This window comes from Giraffa tippelskirchi, chromosome 11 (assembly GCF_054371585.1).
Source record: "Giraffa tippelskirchi isolate mGirTip1 chromosome 11, T2T-mGirTip1v1.2.pri, whole genome shotgun sequence".
NCBI classification, from domain to species: domain Eukaryota; kingdom Metazoa; phylum Chordata; class Mammalia; order Artiodactyla; family Giraffidae; genus Giraffa; species Giraffa tippelskirchi.
The window spans coordinates 144,039,196-144,061,921 of record NC_137285.1 but is presented as its reverse complement, the minus strand read 5'-3'; the positions used below and the strand labels follow the sequence as shown (position 1 = coordinate 144,061,921).

The 22,726-nt window shown below is 44.7% G+C and overlaps 1 protein-coding gene across 7 annotated transcripts in view; it reads right to left on the bottom strand.

Moving 5' to 3' along the window:
* Positions 1–22,726, bottom strand: part of EXT2 (exostosin glycosyltransferase 2) — a 146,552-nt gene that overhangs the window by 52,618 nt on the left and 71,208 nt on the right. For all 7 annotated transcript variants that reach the window (XR_014069652.1, XM_081544998.1, XM_081544995.1 and 4 more), the window contains exon 9: positions 6,281–6,470. Coding sequence is in view for 6 of the 7 variants with exons in the window: in XM_081544998.1 (XP_081401124.1) it covers positions 6,281–6,470 (190 nt within the window). In the remaining variant the exon portion in view is untranslated. The remainder of the gene's footprint in view (positions 1–6,280; positions 6,471–22,726) is intronic.

Sequence of the window (22,726 nt, the reverse complement as noted above, 5' to 3'; positions counted from 1 at the left end):
GTATTTAGATTTGGGTACTGCAATAGAGCTTCCTGGCGTGGCTCAGACGATAAGGAATCTGCCTGCAATGCAGGAGACCAGGGTTCAATCCCTGGGTCGGGAAGACTCCCTGGAGAAGGGAATGGCAACCCACTCCAGAATTCTTGCCTGGGGAATTCCATGGACAGAGGAGCCTGGTAGGCTACAGTCCATTGAGTCGCAAAGAGTCAGACACGACTGACCGACTAACACACAGACGCTTTCACACTACAGCAGAAGTAACAACAAACTGGGAAATACGAGGAGCTGATGAGGATGGTGCAGGTACTGGAATCCAGGATCTCTTTAGGGTTCTTAAACTGAACATGTCAATTGTCACGCACTGCCTCTCAGCTTCAAATCACCCTTCGTTGTCCTGTGGGTGATACTGGCAGCTGACCCCACCACCATTTCCCCTTTGCCCGCTGACACGACATTAAGCCTTATTAGTAGAGGGCGCTGGAGGGATACTGGGAGGTAAGGGGCTTTGCTTCTTGGTTCAGGTGTGCCTTTTTTTACTCGCTCCTTTGGTACCTGGCCAGCAGGCAGCAGCACCCCTCTCCAGCATGTTGTGTAAGCGGCAACTCCAAGGGAAGCTTCCCAGTAGGTTCTACAGACATCCCAATGGGCTTCCCAGGGAGTCTGACAGCTCCTCTGCAGGCAGTTTCCTGGCAAGTTCTGTGATACCTTCAGCAGCAACTCAGCTGAGGTTCTGCCCTCAGATGGTTCTGAGTGAACTGAAGCCCTCGCCAGTACCCCACTGAGTCCAATAACACCCCCTGGATGGCTTCCTGTTGAATTCCGTGGGTATCCAAAGGGGCTGCTGGTTTCCTGTGTGCCAGTCTTAGCCTGTGGCACCTGAGCAGTTTCACCATGCAGTGGGTCTGAATCTCAGACGGAGCTGGGGGAGGGGCTCTCAATCCCCAAGGTGATTTCCTACAATCCTGGGAGCGCTTTTCACCCTTTAGTCACCAATCTCCTAGTCCTAGTTGGCAATGCCTAGTTAACACTTGAACGTTTCCTGTTCAAGTTGCTGTGTGGTTTCTATCTCCCACCCACACTCTGACTAACACACTAGGGCTCCTGGGTTCTCAGATGAAAAGGTGAATTGTTGTCTATGGCTTCTGAAGCTAGAACCATGACCGATGTCTGGCTGAAAGTTACAGGGAAACTGATTCAGACTCAAAATAGGTAAGAATGCTCTGATGGAATGAAATGCCTTCAGCAACACTATGTGCCCTTCTACTGACTAGTCAAGGCTATAGTTTTTCCAGTAGTCATGTATGGATGTGAGAGTTGGACTGTGAAGAAAGCTGAGCACCGAAGAATTGATGCTTTTGAACTGTGGTGTTGGAGAAGACTCTTGAGAGTCCCTTGGACTTCAGGGAGATCCAGCCAGTCCATCCTAAAGGAGATCAGTCCTGGGTGTTCATTGGAAGGACTCATGTTGAAGCTGAAACTCCAATGCTTTGGCCACCTCATGTGAAGAGTTGACTCATTAGAAAAGACCCTGATGCTTGGAAGGATTGGGGGCAGGAGGAGAAGGGGACGACAGAGGATGAGATGGCTGGATGGCATCACCGACTCGATGGACATGAGTTTGGGTAAACTCTGGGAGTTGGTGATGGACAGGGAGGCCTGGCGTGCTGCGATTCATGGGGTTGCAAAGAGTCGGACACGACTGAGCGACTGAACTGAACTGGACTTGAAATGTACTAACTTCAGAGACCAAACAAATACCTCTGAGGACTGTATGGACAGTAACATTTCACAGAAAGAACAGTCTTTGGAAAGAGCTTCACACCTCAGGTGTTTGTATCCCTTATCAGCCATGTGATCTTGAACAAGTCAGTGATTCTGTACCTGTTTCTTTGACTATGAAGATGGGATAGTAACACCATCTTTACCTGTGGCAAGCTGTGAGGAGGAACAGGAATGCGTTTAGCAGCGCAGTGCCCAGCATGTGGCAGACTTCCACCAAATGTTGGCTGTGCTTTCCCTTGCAAGTCTGTGCCTATTTACAGACCAAAGGATGTTTCTGCACCCTAAGTAGTGGTGGCAAAGTGGCACACGTTAGATCTCGTACATTACTCTGACAGTCTAGTGGGATGTCCTCAGCTTTTATCTTCAAAGTCCACTTTGAGACAAACAGAAACCCTTCCATTAATCCTCTAGAACTGAAAAAACCTAACTTGCTAACAGAACAAAGAAACATGGAACTCTTGCCAAGGAAATTTCACAAGGCAACAAACAACCCCTCTTTCTGCAATACAGAAAGAGCCTAGAAAACAGGCTAGCCTTGTGTGATGTGTAGACGTTCCCCTACCCTGGATGAGAGGGACTCTCACCCAGGGAGTGTGTACCACACGTTCAACAGAGAGTTTTCCACATTCTTTGCCTATGTATAGCCAGAAAATTACTCAAGACAATGTCTATAAACAACCTTCCTTGATAAGGTCTTTGACAGGGAAGTTTTAGCAAGTGAGGAAAGCCAAATGGGTACAGATGGAAATGTAGAATGAATCGTGGCTTTCTTGGAAAGGTGATTACCTTTTCTTGTTTTGAGTTGGGCCTGGAGAGCCAAAGGCAGCTTTGGTAAAAGGAGTCGCCATCTCAACAGTCCAGCTCCCTATGAACCATCATGACCACAAGGAAGGACTCCAAGCAGAACTCCCAGTTTCTTGTTTTCACAGTTTCAAATAGAACAGGCCTCTAAGGAGGGGACCCAACTTTCTTGGGCTTTCAGGAAAGAATATGGGAATAGGTTGCTATTTACCTCCTCCAAGAGATCTTTCTTAGCCAGGGATCTTCACAAATGGATTCTTGTAAAGTCTGACAAACCTCACTTTGCCTCTGACATTTTGAAGAGGTGTAGACAGAATAATATGGGGTGACTCCTTAGGATGCAGAAGGAAACAGTTTCACAGCTAGAGACCTTCGGGTTCTTACACCACTGCTTGGCCTAGACGGGGTCTTTTTCTTACTTTTTAAAATTCTAAATGGAACTGCGTGAACTGTAGCTTGTGTCTTATCCTGCGAATGTGTAGCTGGCAAAACAGAAATGTTACCTTCCATTCATACAAAGTAGTTTGAAAAATAAGATTTCTCAAAAACATTGCCAAATTTATGAAAAACAAACAGCTGAGCCAACTGACCTGATAACTTTTCAGTTTTGCGCTTTAGTCCAACTTGAAGGAGAAAAAGAACTCCTTGTGTTAAGGATTTTTTTCAAAAACGTGTATTGATTAACAGTTTTCTCCAAGTGGGATGCCAGGAGCCATGGGAGCCAGGAGAATTCTCCAACTTGGCAAAGGTACTATGAAATGTTCAGGTTGTCTGACAATGACCCCAAGTCCATCCTGGGGATCACTGTCAAACACAACCACAGATTCACAAAATAAACCGTCAGGTTATCTCTGTACAAATCTCAAGCTCCCTCCAGGAGTCCTCAACCTGCCTGGTGAACAGCTGGTCCCCACGGTCACTCCCCATGGTCTCAGAATTCAGCGTGAAGGAAGGGCGGCGCTCCTGCTTCTGTTTCTTGGTTGCCTCCATCCTGATGGACTGCCCTGAAACGCTCAGCCAATCCCATCCTGCCTATTAAGAACTGTGGCAGTAGCAATCTGAAGCTGGGGTGGCCATAGGGGAATTCCTTGAGATCAATTCAAATTTAAAAACTGAAATCAGTTAAAACAGAAGGCTGAGTTAAACCTATCTGAATGTACGATGTAACAGCTTCCTTCAGGCTGAGGCCAGGGGCCCAGCCTAACAACCTCTATATCCATCAAGCAGGGAGACTGAACAGCTGGGGTCGGAGGAGGGCAGTGGCTCGCCTTTCCGTCTGACAGAGCTCAAAACCAACGTGACGAAAGCTCACTGGAAATTTCTATTGCCTAGTCTAAGTATTTACTTAAACTTCAAACCCAGCAATTTAAACTTAAATGTAACCAAAAAGAAAATACTATTTGGTTGGGCTGGAGAGTGAAAAAAAAAAAAAAAGTGGGGGGGGGGGAGGGATTTCTGCCTACACTAATCCTCCCAGCAGCAGACATGTTAACCACAATATTTATTTTAGTAAATGTAGAGAAAGTGAAAAACATCACTTTTGCCTCTAATATTTCAAAGCCTTGGACTTGTCTTTTAAAAAATATATATGTTACTAATGCCGTACATGAAAAATCAGATGCCTTTGCTGGCACGAGGGCCAGAGCTGACAGCCCCATTTACCAACTGAACAAACACCCCACAGAAGATTAAACATGGTTCATGTTCTCCCCAAACAACCACAACGCCAGAGCCAGAGCCCTGACCTAAAAACCACTGTTAGAAAAAGGCTGGCCCAGCCCCTGAATGTGTCAAAATTTGGGCCTCATCAGTTGAGGGCTCTCTTTCCTCTCTAGAGCCAAAATATTTCAAAAATAAACTACACTCTTGGTCACGACATACACCACTACACTTCGGTAGGGTGTACCAAAAATTAAAACTGAACACCCAACTCCAGAACCTAGGTTTGTGCTCTTGCTTTTAGTGACTGCAATGTAGGCAGGACCTTCGACCAAGAAGGAAGAAAAAGATTTCTCTTTTCTCAGTTTGCAGCGATACTTGCCCCAAAGAAGTGACTCAAAGTCGCAATAAATAAGTCACCTTAAGCCCAAAGTGGCCAACCCGGGTTTCTAAGGAGAAACCTCTTCTGCATTTAGCACCAGCACTGCCTGTCTGAGCAGGAGGGTGGGGTGCAGGTGGGGGGCTCCTGCCCTGGAAGCTGGTGACCTCAGCATGCAGAGGGGTGACTGCAGATATGACACATGGCTGTTTCAGCTCCGATAAGGGACATGCAGCCTTCCTTCTGAAACACAACCCGTCCTTTATGAATGAAGACACAGATCAGCAATGCAGTGCGTCCAATCCACCTCACTCTGGGTGGATCTGGGGCTCTGATGACCCACCCTGCTGTCCCTTTCTGTCCCCTTGGCCTCTTCCTCCTCCCGCTTCCCATCAGTCTCGTCCTCTCTCCCTCTGAGAAGGTGCCAACATCCTCTTTTTTCTTCTACCCCTTCCTGTCCCCTTTACTGAGAGTCAAACAAACAAAACAAAAATCCAAGAATATTGGGAGAAAAAACCTGGCACAAAAGATGATAATAACAGCAACGATAATAAACGCAGTGTGCTTCAGGGCATACTATGGGCCTTCCTGTAAAATAGCTACTTTGTTTACTAAACTGCGGCTCCCTGAATCTAAAAAGCAAGTATTGATGCAGAGAACAAAAGTCCCACCAAGGAGAAAATTTTAGAACTCTCAAGAGGGCATTTAAATCCTGATGTGCCTCACAGACAGAAGTACATTCTTCTCCCAGCCCAGACTATGGATCTACTACTGGGGTTTCCAAGGTTGACCATCCCGACTTCAGTATAACCAATTAAATGGGAACAGCCATAAAAAGTGCAGATACTACTGTCAGGCAATAAACTAGACCTTATCGGTGATAGTGGTGCACATTACAGACTTCAAACTCATTCCTCGCTCTAGTCCATCAGAAACTTCCTGGCTTTAATAGGCTATAAAGGGCAGGAACTTTGAAGTCCCTGGGATTAGGGTCCATAATAGACGGACTGAATGAGAAATGCAGGTGGGACGCGCATTATGAGCCCTGAATTAAAAACAAGTCCAATGAACCAAACAGGCTCAGCCCGAGCTGCCAGTCAGCAGGCTATAGGGTGGCCGAGGTAAGGGACAGAGTGATTAAGGAGGAGCCGGTGGGAACTTCCAGCGAGGGCTCACTTTAAGGAACTGATTCAAACCTGGGAGGGCACGCTTTGCTGACTTCGCCTATCAGAGGTGAGGCCGTCCTTTTTGAAGAAGAGCACAGTATCAGAGCCGAGATAAGGAAGGAGAAAACTAATGCCTTTTAAACTGACTTTTCATGTAAACAAATCAGCTGAGAGGGCTGAGGGAAGCTGAGATCTGTTTTCCCCAGGCTGATGGCCTTTGATCCTATTGATTCCTAAGCCCTCAAACACTTGTGGCTACAGAGCATGCCCTGGGCTTAGAGTTAAACAGGCCACCCTAGAACAAGGACAAGATGACTGAGAAAACCAGGGTCATGATGCCTCAGGAATGGCGTTACTGTTGACAAAGCAGGAAAATTCATTTGAGACAAAGGCTGCAAAGCATTTGTCCACCCAATAAACTCGATCCCATTGAGACAAACACAAACGTCCAAACCGGGCCTTTCCGGACACACCGTCTCTCCACTCTTCTTACCTTCTGGAGGGTTTTTATTCTGATTGTTCCAGACGACCAGCAGCTTGGACAGGCTGGGCACCTTGGACACTTCGGTGATGACCCGGAAGAGGCTCTCCACTCGGTCGTAGGTGAGGACGATGGCCGTGAAACCTTGAGATTGTGGGGGGATGAGGGGGAGGAAGAGAGGGTTGCTCACACTGCCCCACTTCTGCAAGAGAACAGATTAATGTGGGTCAGAGAAGGATGTAGTAACAATGGTGCTGGTCTCTTTCTCAGCATCACCAATAAACCTGAACGTGGGAGACTTGATGTAGTTTTTACCATGACCAATCCAAGAGGCAAGCAACTGTTCAAAGTCTTCCCCACCTCAAAATCTGCACTGACGCTCTTTAACTGAGTTTGGCTCTGATGCCCTTAAAAAAAGGAGCAGAGAATTTTTGCAGCTAAGAGGAGATGTCTCGTTAAACATGGCAGAGTAAACACATGCGTTTATCTCCATTCCCTCACCAAACCCACTAAAACAGCAATTAATAGATATAAAATATAAATCTGCCCAGACAATGAAATGGGAACAGAGACAGTAGCCGATGAGCAGCATCAACATGCTCCTGAAAGACTGAAAGGGGCTGGAGAAGCGGTGACAGAGCAGAAGGGTGAGGGGTGCAACCCAGGTGCCATAAAGGGGGTGGCGAGGCAACACGGCCAGCAAGTCCCAACTGTGAGCCCCACAGTGGCCCAGGGATTATGCTCGGTGGGACTTCATGAGGTAAGAGGAGGAGGGTGAACACAGCTAAAATATGTGTAAGGAGCAGTGACAGACTCAGGGCATATGTGTTCCCATCACCTGCCCACTCAGCCAGAAAACTACTCTTCTTCCTTACCCAAGCTACAGAAGGGAGGTTGATTCTCTGAAAAAACTAAAGCTCTGGACATGGAAACATAGGTACCGAATAGAGGGAAATGCAGTTAGAGCCTATATTTTGAATGATGAGCTCTACAGCTTCTCCCCCCTCTAGCGACCCAAACATTAGCAGCCATGTGGTTTACTTGCCACTCCATGACCTGACCAGAGAAGGCGATGGCACCCCACTCCAGTACTCTTGCCTGGAAAATCCCATGGACGGAGGAGCCTGGTAGGCTGCAGTCCATAGGGTCGCTGAGAGTCGGACACGACTGAGCGACTTCACTTTCACTTTTCCCTTTCATGCACTGGAGAAGGAAATGGCAACCCACTCCAGTATTCTTGCCTGGAGAATCCCAGGGATGGCAGAGCCTGGTGGGCTGCCGTCTATGGGGTCGCACAGAGTCGGACACGACTGAAGCGACTTAGCAGCAGCAGCAGCAGCCATGACCTGACAGAGAAGCCCCATCACCTGACAGTGAAGTTCCACCATCTTACAGTGAAGCCCCATCACCTTACAGTGAAGCCCTCTGGGTTACAAGCTTCTCTTAAGCAAAAAACTTTTGATCAGCTTTTTAGAGCTTCCACAGATCCTAGAATCAGACATTTCAAGAACATCTTCAGCATGAGCAATAGAAAACAAATGAACAAAAAGAAAAACAAGAACTCGGGGAAAATAGAGACATTAGAAGCAGAGGGGTGGTGGTGTAGCTGCTCAGTCGTGTCCGACTCTCTGCGACCCCGTGGACTATACAGTCCATGGGATTCTCCAGGCCAGGATACTGGAGTGGGTAGGCTTTCCCTTCTCCAGGGGATCTTCCCGACCCAGGGATCGAGCCAGGTCTTCCTCACTGCACGCAGATTCTTTACCAGCTGAGCCACAAGGGAAGCCCAATAATTCATGTACTAAACAATGCACCCATTTGAGGTATACAATGGGTTTTGGTATGCTACACTGTTAAATTTTAAAAACTGGTAAAATATAACATGAAATCTGCCATTTCAAACATCTTTAAGTGTACAATTCAGTGGCATGAATTACATTTACATTCATATGCTTTTACACGAAAAGCCTAACTTCAGGACCTAACTTCAGCTTCACCAGGAGGAGGCTGAATACGAAACGGCCTGTTATTCTGGCTGCTCATGCTTCTTAGTCTTTTCATGCTCTGGGATTTCCAAGGTTTCCCCCATCAACCTCACCCATATCACTGATGGACACCCATCACCACGTATATGACAACAGCTGTTTGCCAGATGTAACAGTGCGGGGCAGGAAATGCACACAAACACATGGAATACACATGGATGGGAACTCAAGGAGACTGAATGGGACTCCTGCAGTCCCAGTGTCATCAGGATATTAATGCCAAAATGTCCACAACAGGCCATAATTAAGATTTGACAACCAAGAGACACAACAGGAAAGACTATCTTCCTAAGGCTGACTTTTTATTTCCACAATATCACACTTGGGCATTAAGCTGTGGTCTTAGGAAGGTGCCTGGATCTTAGTGTTTCTACCCTGCATCCAATCACCTTTGCAGGAACAGCTTTTCATTTTCTCCTCCTACCTTATTCGTCACAGTTTCCTGACTTGTATGGAAACGGAAGTCAGGAAGTAGCCCTGTGCGTAAGTCACAGTTAATCCCCAAGGTTCCCCAGGTCCCTCTGCCCTCACCAACCCAGCCCACTCATCAACCCCTCCCAACACAAAACTCATGTGCTTGAAAATCACCATTTTAAATGGAAAAGAAAAAAAAGTTTTTAAAGAAGATGTAAAATAATTTAATATGTGATGTCAAAATAGTCAAGATTTACTAAGTACTTTGGTTTCCCTGATAGCTCAGTTGGTAAAGAATCGGCTTGCAATGCAGGAGACGCCGGTTCGACTCCTGGGTCAGGAAGATCTGATGGAGAAGGAATAGGCTACCCACTCCAGGATTCTTGGGCTTCCCTTGTGGCTCAGCTGGTAAAGAATCCGCCTGAAATGCGGGAGACCTGGGTTCAATCCCTGGGTTGGGAAGATACCTTGGAGAAGGGAAAGGCTACCTACTCCAGTATCCTGGCCTAGAGAATTCCATGGACTATGGGGTCGCAGAGAGTTGGACACGACTGAGCAACTTTCACTTTACTGTGAGGCATCTCATTTGAGCCTCATGACAACCCCAAAATAGATGGCTACCACTCTCATTTTACGGATGATGAAACTGTGGGATTAGAAATAGTGAATGATGTCTAATCATTTGCTTTACCAGTCCAGAAAGGAAAGAAGAAACAGTGAACGATGTTCATGGTCATATAACCTATACATGACAGAGTGGGAAAGCGCCCAGGCTGTCTGACTCTGGAACACCAGGACGTGGTGTTTCATGGCCCTTCCCCAGTTTGAGGTAAGCATCACCATTTACAGACTCTGGAAACTGGAACTGTGGGAAACTCCAGAGCTTATTACTTCTAGCTCTACTCTGAGACAGAAATGCTGAAGGTTTTCTTGATTCTTGATGATCAAGTCTGGACCAATAAGTAAGAGCCCAGCTAAACACTAGGATTTCACAGGGTACATGGAATAAAAACATACCAAATACATAACACTGACACAAAGGGAGCACATAAATTTAAAAAGGTAAATATACCTCTAACACAGGAGGAAAAACTATTAAACCTCCAACAAAATGAGGTCTGTTCTTCGGGAGAAGTGGGAATGCCAGCACACTCGCATGCCTCTATGACATTCAAAGGAGGGGAAAAATTCCCTGAGAGATGCAAAGCTTGGTTTCAGAAAATGAATCCCTTGGAATTTAAACCCCCTGAAAGGCATCACAGCTCTGGTTTCACAGCACTGCCAGGAGAAGAAACGAAGTCTCTGGCAAGACAATAGATTCTGTCTCATCCCGTATGCCAGCTCCCTTCGGGAAGCGGATGGTTATGGGATGCGGGAGGAGACGAAGGGTGGGTGGGAAATGGACAGTAACTTGTCTCGGCTCTCAATTTTTCCACACCGCTCACTTGCGTGCCAAACAGGGCTTGAAGACTGGAGAAGCAGAAACGGCAGCATATTGGCGGAGACAGGGCATGTAAAGGAACGTAACAAGCTCTGAAATCTTGCCAACACTTTCCCATAAAACACAGGCGTTGAGATGAACATGGAGGCAACACAGAAACTGCTGAGCATGAATTTACTGTGTTACAAGCTTGACACTTTACTGTAGGATATGCCACCAACAGTGATGCCAATGACTTCAAAAAGTGAGGCAGCACATTTGAGGTCAGTGTTAGAATCCCATGTCCTTAATCAGAACCCAGGTTCTTCACTTACCAGCCGTGTGACCTGGGCAAAGCACTTATCCTCTCTTGCACCTCAGTTTCTGAATCTATAAGATCCCTTAAAACTGCAACTTTTCCAGGTGTAAGTACAAATGCTGGTCGTTCAGTTGCGCCACAGTCTTTGTGACACCACGGACACCAGGCTCCTCTGTCCACGGGATTTCCCAAGCAAGAATACTGGAGTGGGTAGCCATGCCCCTTTCCAGGGGCTCTTCCTGACCCAGGAATCAAACCCAGGTCTTCTACACTGCAGGCAGATTCTTTACCACTGAGCCATGAGGGGAGCTCTTTTTTAGGTAGTGTTACTTAACACAATAATTAAATTATTAACATGTCTTACTTACTATTTCTTAACAATCTAGATGCTGTTAATAACAGTAACAAGGTAATAAATGTAAAGTACCTGACACATACAAACATTTGATAAAGGAAGCCAATAGATGGTCTTATGGGAAGAGCAATTTCCCTGGGATTCACTTTCCGCAGGTCTCAAAAGCAGGGTGGGAGGTGGCTAAGTGATCATGAGGTATCTTCCAGCCACTAGGATTTTAAATGAATCCCTTCTTCCTCTCTACCTTCACCTCACCATGCTCTGGGGTCCTGGTTTACCTGGATTCTCCTGGATTCTTCTTCCTCTCCAAATACACTGTTTTTATTTTCATAATTCTCTCTTTTCTGTCCTATTCATTATATTTTAGCTATCTTGAAAGCTTCATGAAAACCAGAGTCATAACTGCTATTAACACCCAGCACTTAGCACAGTGCTTGGTGCAACTCAACAAAAACTTGTTTAAAAATCATTAAGCCCAAATTGTGTTCTTTCTGTTCTCTGTGCATGGGTGTGAACAGCTAATGTACATTCACATGAGTGACATCAAAGCTCTGAAATGGTTTCCAACTTAGTTCATTCATTTTAAAATACTCATCCACAATTTTATCGTGCTAAGTACTCTGAAGAAGTGTAGGGTTAGGATATTCAATAGAGAGTGTGAATCTGGACGCTGACATTTACTGTGGTGTGGAAAGCCTCTTCTGTGACTCTCAGTTTCCTCACCTGTAAAATGGAGAGCCTGACAGTACCTACCTCCAGATTATGCACATGAGCACTTAGCCCAGGGCTCAACACAGAGCTCCAGAGATGGTGAAAGTGAAGCGAAAGTGAAAGTTGCTGTTGTGTCCGACTCTTCACGACCCCGTGGACTATACAGTCCATGGAATTCTCCAGGCCAGAATATTGGAGTGGGTAGCCTTTCCCGGCTACAGGGGATCTTCCCAACCCAGGGATCAAACCCAAGTCTCCCACATTGCGGGCAGATTCTTTACCAGCTGAGCCACAAGGGAAGCCCAAGAATACTGGAGTGGGTAGCCTATCCCTTCTCCAGGGGATCTTACTGACCCAGGAATTGAACCGGGGTCTTCTGCACTGCAGGCGGATTCTTTACCAACTGAACTATCAGAGAAGGCCTGAATGAACTGAGTTATCAGGGAAACCAGGAATGGTAGTTGAAAGCAAACACAGAAAACTAGCTTGTTTCAATTTATATTCTCATCTGCCAAAACAACAGTATTGAGCTATTTCAAATCCTAAAAGATGATGCTGTGAAAGTGCTGCACTCAATATGCCAGCAAATATGGAAAACTCAGCAGTGGCCACAGGACTGGAAAAGGTCAGTTTTCATTCCAATCCCAAAGAAAGGCAATGCCAAAGAACGCTCAAACTACCGCGCAATTGCACTCATCTCACACGCTACCAAAGTAATGCTCAAAATTCTCCAAGCCAGGCTTCAGCAATACGTGAGCCGTGAACTTCCAGATGTTCAAGCTGGTTTTAGAAAAGGCAGAGGAACCAGAGATCAAATAGCCAACATCCGCTGGATCATCGAAAAAGCAAGAGAATTCCAGAAAAACATCTACCTCTGCTTTATTGACTATGCCAAAGCCTTTGACTGTGTGGATCACAATAAACTGTGGAAAATTCTGAAAGAGATAGGCATATCAGACCACCTGACCTGCCTCTTGAGAAACCTGTATGCAGGTCAGGAAGCAACAGTTAGAACTGGACATGGAACAACAGACTGGTTCCAAATAGGAAAAGGAGTATGTCAAGGCTGTATCTTGTCACCCTGCTTATTTAATTTATATGCAGAGTACATCATGAGAAACGCTGGGCCGGAGGAAGCACAAGCTGGAATTAAGATTGCCAGGAGAAATATCAATAACCTCAGATATGCAGATGACACCACCCTTATGGCAGAAAGTGAAGAACTAAAGAGCCTCTTGATGAAAGTGAAAGAGGAGAGTGAAAAAGTTGGCTTAAAGCTCAATATTCAGAAAACTAAGATCATGGCATCCGGTCCCATCACTTCATGGCAGATAGATGGGTAAACAGTGGAAACAGTGGCTGACTTTACTTTTCTGGGCTCCAAAATCACTGTAGATGGTGATTGCAGCCATGAAATTAAAAGACGTTTACTGCTTGGAAGGAAAGTTATGACCAACTTAGGCAGCGTATTAAAAAGCAGAGACATTATGTTGCCAACAAAGGTCCGTCTAGTCAAGGCTATGGTTTTTCCAGTGGTCATGTATGGATATGAGAGTTGGACGGTGAAGAAAGCTGAGTGCCGAAGAACTGATGCTTTTGAACTGTGGTGTTGGAGAAGACTCTTGAGAGTCCCTTGGACTGCAAGGAGATCTAACCAGTCCATCCTAAAGGAGATCAGTCCTGGGTGTTCATTGGAAGGACTGATGTTGAAGCTGAAACTCCAAAACTTTGGCCACCTGATGCGAAGAACTGAGTCATTTGAAAAGACCCTAATGCTGGGAAAGATTGAGGGCAGGAGGAGAAGGGGACAACAGAGGATGAGATGGTTGGATGGCATCACCAACTCGATGGACATGGGCTTGGGTGGACTCCGGGAGTTGGTGATGGACAGGGAGGCCTGGCGTGCTGCGGTTCATGGGGTTGCAAAGAGTCGGACACGACTGAGCGACTGAACTGAACTGAACTGAATCATTCCATCAGTATGATTTTCGGTGCTCATTCATTCAGTCAACATTTCCTGAGCATAAACTATAAGCCAAGAATAGGGTCAAAGATGCATAGACAAATTCCTTCTCCTCAAACAGTTCATAATCTGGTAGGGAAGACAGCTAGGTAAAAAGACAAATTATAACACAAACAAGAAGTACTAAAACAAGGTCCTAAGTCCCATGGGCCCAGGAAGATCCACAGAGTCACCTTCATCTTCCTGGAGGAGGTGAGGAGGGGGCCGAGCTAATCAAACAGCCGCAGGGTAAACTGAGTGGCGAGTGCTAAGACCTGTTTCCTCGCCCACCAGGGGCTGACTCTGCCAGGGCCACGGTTGGGAGGGGGCACAGAGAAGGGACCTCAGAGTCAGACAGACTAAAGCCACATCATGAAAAGCCCATGAGACAGAAGTTTAAGTCTCATGATTGGTTTTCTGTTGATTTGTTTTGAAGCTTTCTTGTCCAGAGTATTGTTTTATTGATAAATTAACATGGCTACCTTCACGTTCTGTCTCAAAAGGTCAGAAACAGGAAACGATGATCTGCAGCTGGGCTTCTGTGCTGGGTGCCGCTCCCTCCACAAACATGATTCCATTTGCCTTTGGAGCCCAGTGACAGCGAGGAGAAAGGCAGCTTTAATTGGGGTGCACGCCTTCATGCAGACACTAGGGTAAGGTCAACAGACCAACCCCCAGAGGAAACTGGAGAAGGACATTTCAAAAACAGCGTTTAGTCACCTCTGAAATACCGTTAAGGACTGACCTCCTGCTGGCTGACCAAAGAGAGTGTCTACAGTCTGGGACCTCCTGACCCCACTTTCTGCAGGAAATCAAGCAAATTTAAACCTCCATAATTTACTCAAGACTCTGACTTCTGCCAGGGAAAAGGCAAACAGCGCTGGCAATTAACTCTGCGGGCTGATTAAATCTCCATCATGGCACGACGGGGCATGAAACCAGGCACCCGGCAAAAGAGGGGCCAGAGGAGAAGGCAGAGACCCGTTACCGCAGCTGCGACCCGGAACCCTGGCTCTCAAGGAACTTTCAGGTAAGCTCAGTGAAACTCCACTCTAAGATGGGAGGCGATACCAGAGGAGTGCCTGCACGGGGCATTGAGGCCAAATACCTCCTGCACCCAGCATTCACCCTCCCCCCCTTCACTCTTCACTCACAGCAAACATTCTTCAGGGAAGCTGAGAAACCCAGACTGTTAACTTAATCCACGACAGCCATGACAACTGTCACATCACCATGTCCACTTTCGAGAAGTTCTATCACATCGCTTATTCTGAAAAGCCCCGGTGAATGAATTAACAGTGAACAGACAAACCAGCGAGATGGAGTTGTGGGTTCAGGTGGCAGGATCTCTTGAAAGAGAAGCCTTGGGAGATCAGGCTTAAAGTCAACCACCAGTTCAAAGGGGTCTTCTCCTTCAAGCAAGGGATTCCAACTCAACTAACTAGGTGTGCCTTTGGCAGTCTCACACAGAGGGAAGTTGTCTGGGCCCCTCCTGCAATCCTGTTTCACTTCTTCAGTTGAAAGGTCATGGGAGTCCTACGTGAGCCTAACCAAAACCATCCTGGCCAAAGTTACCTACCATACAGAAAGTGGAGGAAGTTGGTGGGCAAACTGCTAGAGCCATTCTGAAAGGTTTTTGCTGGAACTACTGGAGGATTATAAAATACACATTCTAATATCGACAAAAGTACCCTCTCAACCTACACCAGGCAAAACCCAAACAGAAGGAATCAAGTTCAAAGCAGGATGATCCAAAATTTAATCCCTACTATAGCAGAGTTTCTTTTTGTTTAATGTCACTATGTATAACGTCATATGACAAGAAGAGAATTAAGCAGATAGTTGAGTCAAACCATATTTGATTTAAATGAAGGTATTTTGCCGGAGCAGAAGTGAGAACTCAGAGGAGAAAGGAAAAGAAGAGAGGACAGGCTTGTTACACAGAAGCTTTCAAGCCCCTGGTTATGAGCAGCCTTACCTATCCCTACCTTGATCGAAAGGGCAGTTTTCATGGTTGTTTTGAAGTTATCAACCCTTACCTCAATGTGGTTTCAATTATGAATTACCAGACTAAAAGGGGGGGAAAAGCTTTGATTTATTCTTTTTTGCTCCAATTATGCATGATGTGTTTCCACTGAAGACTTTGAAAAGTATTTCATCATGCCTCTCATCCTGAAGTGGTCAAAGGGCAAAACCAAAAGGAGTTAACCCTTTCATTTTTGCCTCGAGGTTCAAACAGCCTCCCTATCAATGGACATAGGGCAAGGCCTTTGAAGCAGAGAGGGCAATGAAAGGGTTAAGCATTAGCATCACATTACTAACGTGCATAAGGGTGGTGTCCCCTGTCCAAAATGGTGAGATGATATTTATGTTAATGGGTGCTGGGAGATCTGAAAGGGGCAATCAGTAACGTGGCCCACGTTGCCTTAACCATTAACCTGCTGCAGCTTCTCTCTGCAGCACAGCACTGCCCTGGGCGTACGCTGACTTGGGAAGCTGGAGAATGAGAGACCTAAAGAATGTGTGCCAGCAGGCTCTCTTTCTCTGAGAGGGAAAAGATTCAGGGACAAGCCTGAAGTCTACTTGTTGCACTGCGTCTTTGCCTCATCCCACTCGTACAAAATAACTGACCGTTCTGAAAAATAAGGAGAATGCTGATGGCTAAATCTCCCTGACTTGACATTACACAGACACATGAAAGATGAAAACCGAAGGCTAGAAATCCCTTTCAGTGCTGTAGACACAACTAGGGAAGACAGTTAAATTGTCAACTTAGAATTCCTACAATTTATTTACAGTGATGTCCTCACAAATCAGTTTTCTGTATGTTGGTCTTGGAATGAGTCTGACGACATCTGGGTGGACTGTAGTAAACAGGTACTATGACTCAAAGAAACTGAGCCACTGAGACTAACTCAGGGTCATAGGAGCAAGCCAGACCTTTCCACTGTCAGTCTCTTTTTCCTCTAGATGTGTTTAAGAGCTCCTTTTTCTCCGGTGCATTACGGTTTCACTATGACTGTCCTGCTTGTGGTTTGCTGGTCTTCCTAGCTCTGAGGTCTACTATCATTCAACAGCTCTGGAAAATTGTCAGCTATTATTCTTTCAAAAAAGGGCCTCTTTTCCATTGTCTCTCTTCCTCTTGGAACTCTGATTAGACATGTGTTGGACCTCGCCCCTCTGTTCTCCACGTAACTTCAACTCTTTAATATTTTCTGTCTCTTTGGGCTGCATGCTGAACAATTTCTTTGCATCTAATCATCTGAAGTGTCACTCAGTCTCTATGTCACATCTAACTCTTTGCAACCCCACGGCCTGCAGCATGCCAGGCCTCCCTGCCCTTCACTGTCTCCTGGAGCCTGCCCAAGCCTTGCAGCTGTGTTTCTGCCGGTTCTCACTCACGATATGGCCTTATGTCTTTGCAGTATTGTGGGGGTTTTGTTTTGTTTTTTACAGTGAGCTGCTCATTTTCCACAGACACTTTAATTATTTGAGAACTGGACTGAAGATGAGCCCGTTCAGAGCGGGTCTATGTCTACTTCCACTGGTCCCTATCAACTCTGGGCCACCTTCGAGGAAACTCTCCTCTTAAGGTTTATTTGGACTACACCTGTAGTACGAACACGGACCACAAGCCATATGAAGCTGGCTTATGAATGCAGTGCTCAACACCAGGGTCAATACAGATTTACTCTTCTTTATCCCTTCACTGAAGAGGCTCTTTTAGCTTCCTGGCTTCACCCAGGAAGCTCCTGATAGATTCTCCAATTTGCACAGGCCACACGCTTTCTCTTCTGTTCCCCACTTCAGACAGTTAACCAGGCTGGGAGCTCCACATCACCGAACTCTGCAAAATGTCTGCAGCAAAGCTGGCTTTGGCTCCCACCCACCTCCCAGGACACCTAGCTTCACTTTGTTTAGGGTCAACAAGTATCTTAATTTTATCCCAGCTTAGCAACAGGCTTTATCATACTTCACTCATTATTTTTGTTGTTCAGTTGGGAAGGTCATTTAGCATACCTAATCCATCAAGAAGCCAGTGACACAAGTCTTTCTATATTTACGCTAATAATCTAATTAGGTGCTATTGTGTTTCCTGTTTAATTTCAGGGCCAAGTCTGTGTGCAAGACAAAAACAATTACTGTGACAATACCATAACATATTATAATAGATGGAATGATGGGCTGAGAATCTCTGCGTCAGACAAGTCACCACACTTCTGCAGACCTCCATTTCCTCATGTATGAAATGGGATGACGGAGAGGTAGATCTTAAAAATAAACAAGACTCCCCTTCTTCATCTGTAAGAATGGAGCAAACAGAATGCTACTTTGGGGATGCAAGGATTCAACAACAGAAAATACACAACAGCCTATCTGGATACAAAACTATGCCCTCTGTAAATTTCAGTTTTGTTCTCCAGAGTCCCATCCAATTCTACAATGTATGTTTCCATGTGATAGAACATTACACTAGCAGCCTTATATCAATAGCACTTACAAAATGCTCCCACATACGTTATTTCATTACTATCTCATAATAATCCTGTGAAATAAGTAATAGTTCATTTTACAGGTAAGGATAACAAATTTTAAAGAGATAAGAAAGCACAATGTCAGGCTCCTAAACAGTCTTGAACTCCGGTTGATTCCAAAATGTCCTTTTCAATGGCTTTGATTAGTAATTGGCAATCAGTCACTAACCACTACCCTATTCTTCTGAAACTATTATTACCTCGTAAACCCAGTCCTACAGATGAGCAAATTGCTGTGAAGAGACATTTGGTAAGTAACCTCAATTTACTGGGATCATCACCAGGAAAGAAGGGATTAAACCTTGCAGTTCAGGCATTTCTGAGCTATTGTTAGCTTTCTGAAAGCTTACAGGTTAAACCCATCTGAACACTGCTCTAAAAATTCCAGTTACTATCGGAGTTTTAGCTACTTAACTTTTTTCTTTATGTAGCACTGAAATTCCCATTTGGCTCAATGCCTGCCCTTCTTCTATAAAGCCAAACTACTGTCAAGAAGAGTGGGAGGGTTGCTCCTGATTGCTTTTCAGGTAGTAGAGGAAAAAGTTGATATTTTATCCTCTTCTTGCTCGGAAAGGAAGCCAATCATTTATAAGAACCCTCATCTGACTGCGGCTTCCATCAGTGGGATGGACAGAAGCCAGTTAAACGGCTCAACCTAAGCTGTAGTCAAAGAATCTGGATGAGAAAGAGAGGGTTCCATATGCTGATGCTTTTAATAATTCATGAGTTATATCAGTCTGCAAGTAATAAATTTCACTAAACACATCTGTGGTAAAACGGTTTAAGATACTGTCTAATCAATTAAATGGGTGAATACAATAAAATAGGAGCAAATACAACATGTTGTCGATTTTACTGGTTCTTAACTTTGTATGTTAAAAATAACAGTTCAGCTATTTGATGGCAAAAAACGTGGATTATTCTTAAGACACAGTCTTCAAACACACCCTCCTCATCCCCGGATCTGTTACTTAATAAGTATACTGAAAACACCTAAAAAAAAAAAAAACCTTCAGTGAAAAAGCTAGTAATTTCTCTGATTCAAGCAAATAGGCTGATCTATAATCCAGAGTGTTCAAGAATGCTAATGGTGGCTCAAAGCACTACTTCTCATGAGAGGTGAAACAAATTTACAGTTTCATCTGACTATCCCACACCTGAAATACTCAGTTCGAAAGACAGGCTCCTTCTCTGGCCTGGGCATAAAAATGTTTGCTGGCGGCCCACTGACTGTATTTCAGAGGTCAGCTATGGTATGAAGGAAGACATCACTAGCTTGGTAAACAGACACTCTTGGGAAAGATTAAGTTATAGCTTGTGGCCTCCAAGCTCAAAGCACCTACACAGTTATGACCAAGAAAACCGAAGCTTTTGTACAGTTTTGAGCTGACAGGAGTATTAAAATTGATACAAAGTGTAAAGAACAACCTCTAAAATGCAATCATTTCTTAACTTCTCCAGAATTCCAATAAGGTGTATGTTTTGTCTACTATGTTTTAGCTCTGCTTCCTCTTGGGGGGAGAAGAGGGGGAGCAAGAGAGGGCAAAACGAACAGGCAAGGAAGCAACAGTGGACAGGAGCTCCACACATCCGGGGAGGTGAAACAGACAGTCTTGCTGGACAGCAGACAGAAACGTAGGATAAAATGTAGCAAAATGCAACAAATTTTTTTTAAAATATTCAGGAAATGGAAAGTTGCCAGGAACCCAAATTGATGAGTACACTGCAAAGAGAGCTGATGGCACCATGGTACCTTGGGGAGGCTGTCACCCGGCCTAGTGACGCAGGGTGTGGGTGCTCATACCCACGCTGGACGAAGAACACAGCTTTGGGCACGGGGACAGAGGGGGCTGGCAGTGGGACTTACATACCAAGCCTGAGCCCTTGAAGGCCTGTACAATCAGTAAAAAAACGTGGTCCTGAAAGTCACTCCTAGAATGTAGACACACAGAAAATCATTTGTCCTTTTCAACCTGAGTTTGGACGGGGGATGCTTCCGACCGAGGCTAGCCCTCATACCGGTGTGGGGTCTAAATGGACCCTCCCTGTGCAGTATTGAAACCTCTGACCGAGAAATTAATGTTAAAAAGTGATCTATCTCTGCAATACCTCCTGGAACATCTGGCAGAAGCCACAAAACAGGAACAAACTCTCTGGAGAAATACCTTCTTACCCCCAGGTGGCGAAGATTTCTATAGAAAACCTTACCAGAGATGAAACTCACATTCCAAAATTACAAAACATATAAGGAAATAATGCAACAAGAGCAACAGGCAATACACCAACGACAGGATTAGAACCTACAAGAAATTTTAAAATTGAATTACTGGAGTATATAAAGTGAGTATCTCAAATAATTAAGATACAAAAGAGTGAAATGAAAACATATGGGGAAAAAAAGATATTATGAAAAAAGATCAGGCAGACAGATTTGAAAAATAATCAGAGCTTCTAGAAATAACTACTGAAATTTAAATCCCAATGGATGGGTAAAAACACACTGCACATGGCTAAAGAAAAGAGCAAAACAGATGAGAAAAAAATTTCCAACATGCAGCACAAAGAGTTAAAAATGTGTACAACATAAGGAAAAAAAAAACAAGCTGGAGAGACACAACAACAGAATTAAAGAGGTCTAACATGCATTTAATAGGATTCCAAGATCAGTGAGAATGACAGATATATAATATTCAAAGAGAAAATGACTCTGAATATTCCAACACTGATTAAAAGACATGAGCCCTCAGGTTAAAGAATAAAAATCACTCTCAAAAGCAGATAGAGAAAGGGAATTAGAAATTACCATTTGGCAACCATTATAACAATTGATTCAGACAAGAAATCATCGGTGGATGCTAAACCTAGTGGGTAAAAGTTTGAGGAGTAACAGGATATCTACACAGTCTCAAAGTATTTCCCCACAAGACACATTAAAAGAAAGAAGTAACTTCCCACTGGAGAAATCTCTGAGTGAAGTTATCATCACTACCAATGGGACAAATTGACATTATGTGTCCTCCAACGTGATACACCAAGAACCAACATTACTTTTGTGACATTCCTGCCAAAAACACTTAATCTGAATTTCAATAATTTGAAATGGAATGCATAATTTAATGCAAAAGCATCAGACAAATCCAAATCAAGGGACACTTTCCAAAATAACTGACATGTTCTCTTCAAAAAGGCCACTGCCATGCAAGACAAAGAAGGACCTGAGAAACTGTTCTAGGAGAGGCTAAAGAGACATGACAACTGTACAGTGACTGCCTGAAATCTTCTGCTGTAACGGACATTATGAAGATAACTGACAAAATCCGAACAAGGTCTGTGTCTGTGCGCTCAGTTGCTTCAGCGGCGTCCGACTCTTTGTGACCCCATGGACTGCAGCCTGCCAGGCTCCTCTGTCCATGGGGATTCTCCAGGCAAGGAGACTGGAGTGGGTTGCCATGCCTCCTCCAGGGGATCTTCCTGACCTAGAGATTGAACCTACATCCCTTATGTCTCCTGCACTGGCAAGTGGGTTCTTTACCACTAGTGTCACCTGGGAAGCCCAAGAGCTATAGGTTAAATAATCATATTGTATCACTTTTTATTTACAAATAATTTGGGTGATTTTATGAGAAAGATCTAGGAGTAAAGGTGCCTCATATCTGTAACTTCCAAATGGTTCAGGAAAAAAATACATAAATATGAATGTATATGTGTTTGTGTGCTTACACACACACAGAAAAGAACAAAGGAAACGTGGCAAAATATTAGTGTTTGATGAGTATGAGTGAAGGGTGTGCAGAAACTATGCACTGGTTTTGGAAATTTAAGTCTAAAATTATGTCAAAAGGGAAAGTTAAAAAATATACAGAATTTTAGGTCTGTTTCAGCAAGCAAACAAAACTCAGATAAAGGAACATAAACTACCTAGCAAAGCATGGAAAGCTAAACCTTCCAAGGATGATGGTTAGCAGACTGAGAAATGGGAAGTCCTAGGTGTCTAGGAAGGAGGGACGCTGAAAACAGGAATAAGAAAAGTTGGTTCCAAGATCCCTTAAACCTATATGCACAGGCAAGTCAATGCCCTCCCTGTCCTCTCTACCCACTGCATCTTAGCAGGAGGTTTATTCTCTGGAGAAAATGAACTAGAGAGACTCCACACTCAGAGACACAAGGCATGGCCGGCATGAGAAGCCATACCAAATACGGCAGATTCAGCGATCACCTATCGTATGAAGGATGAGAACCAGTCTCCTTCTCCCATTCTCCTCCCCAAATAACGTGCAGCCCAGACTTACTATCCATCCTCGCCCTACTCCCAAGGGCAGAAAGATTATCCTTTGAGTCAGTGAACCAATCCAATAGAAATAACCGATGAGTACCAACAACGGGGTAAACAATTGAGTCCCCGTCCATACACCTCAGTAAAGCCTGAAAGTTGACAAGCCAACCATGTACACAGAGCTTCCCATCAGTTTTCAGTGCCTCACTCAAATAAGAGTAGACTGCTGGAAAACATCAGGTATTTGAAGAAAGTTTCCAACACGAAAGACAGAAAAGAAAGACCTGATGATGGAATTCAAAGGAAACAAACAATACAGGGAGCTTCCGACAAATAGAAACAAAACCATAAATATCTTCAGAGAAAGTGCTGTATCCTTAAAAC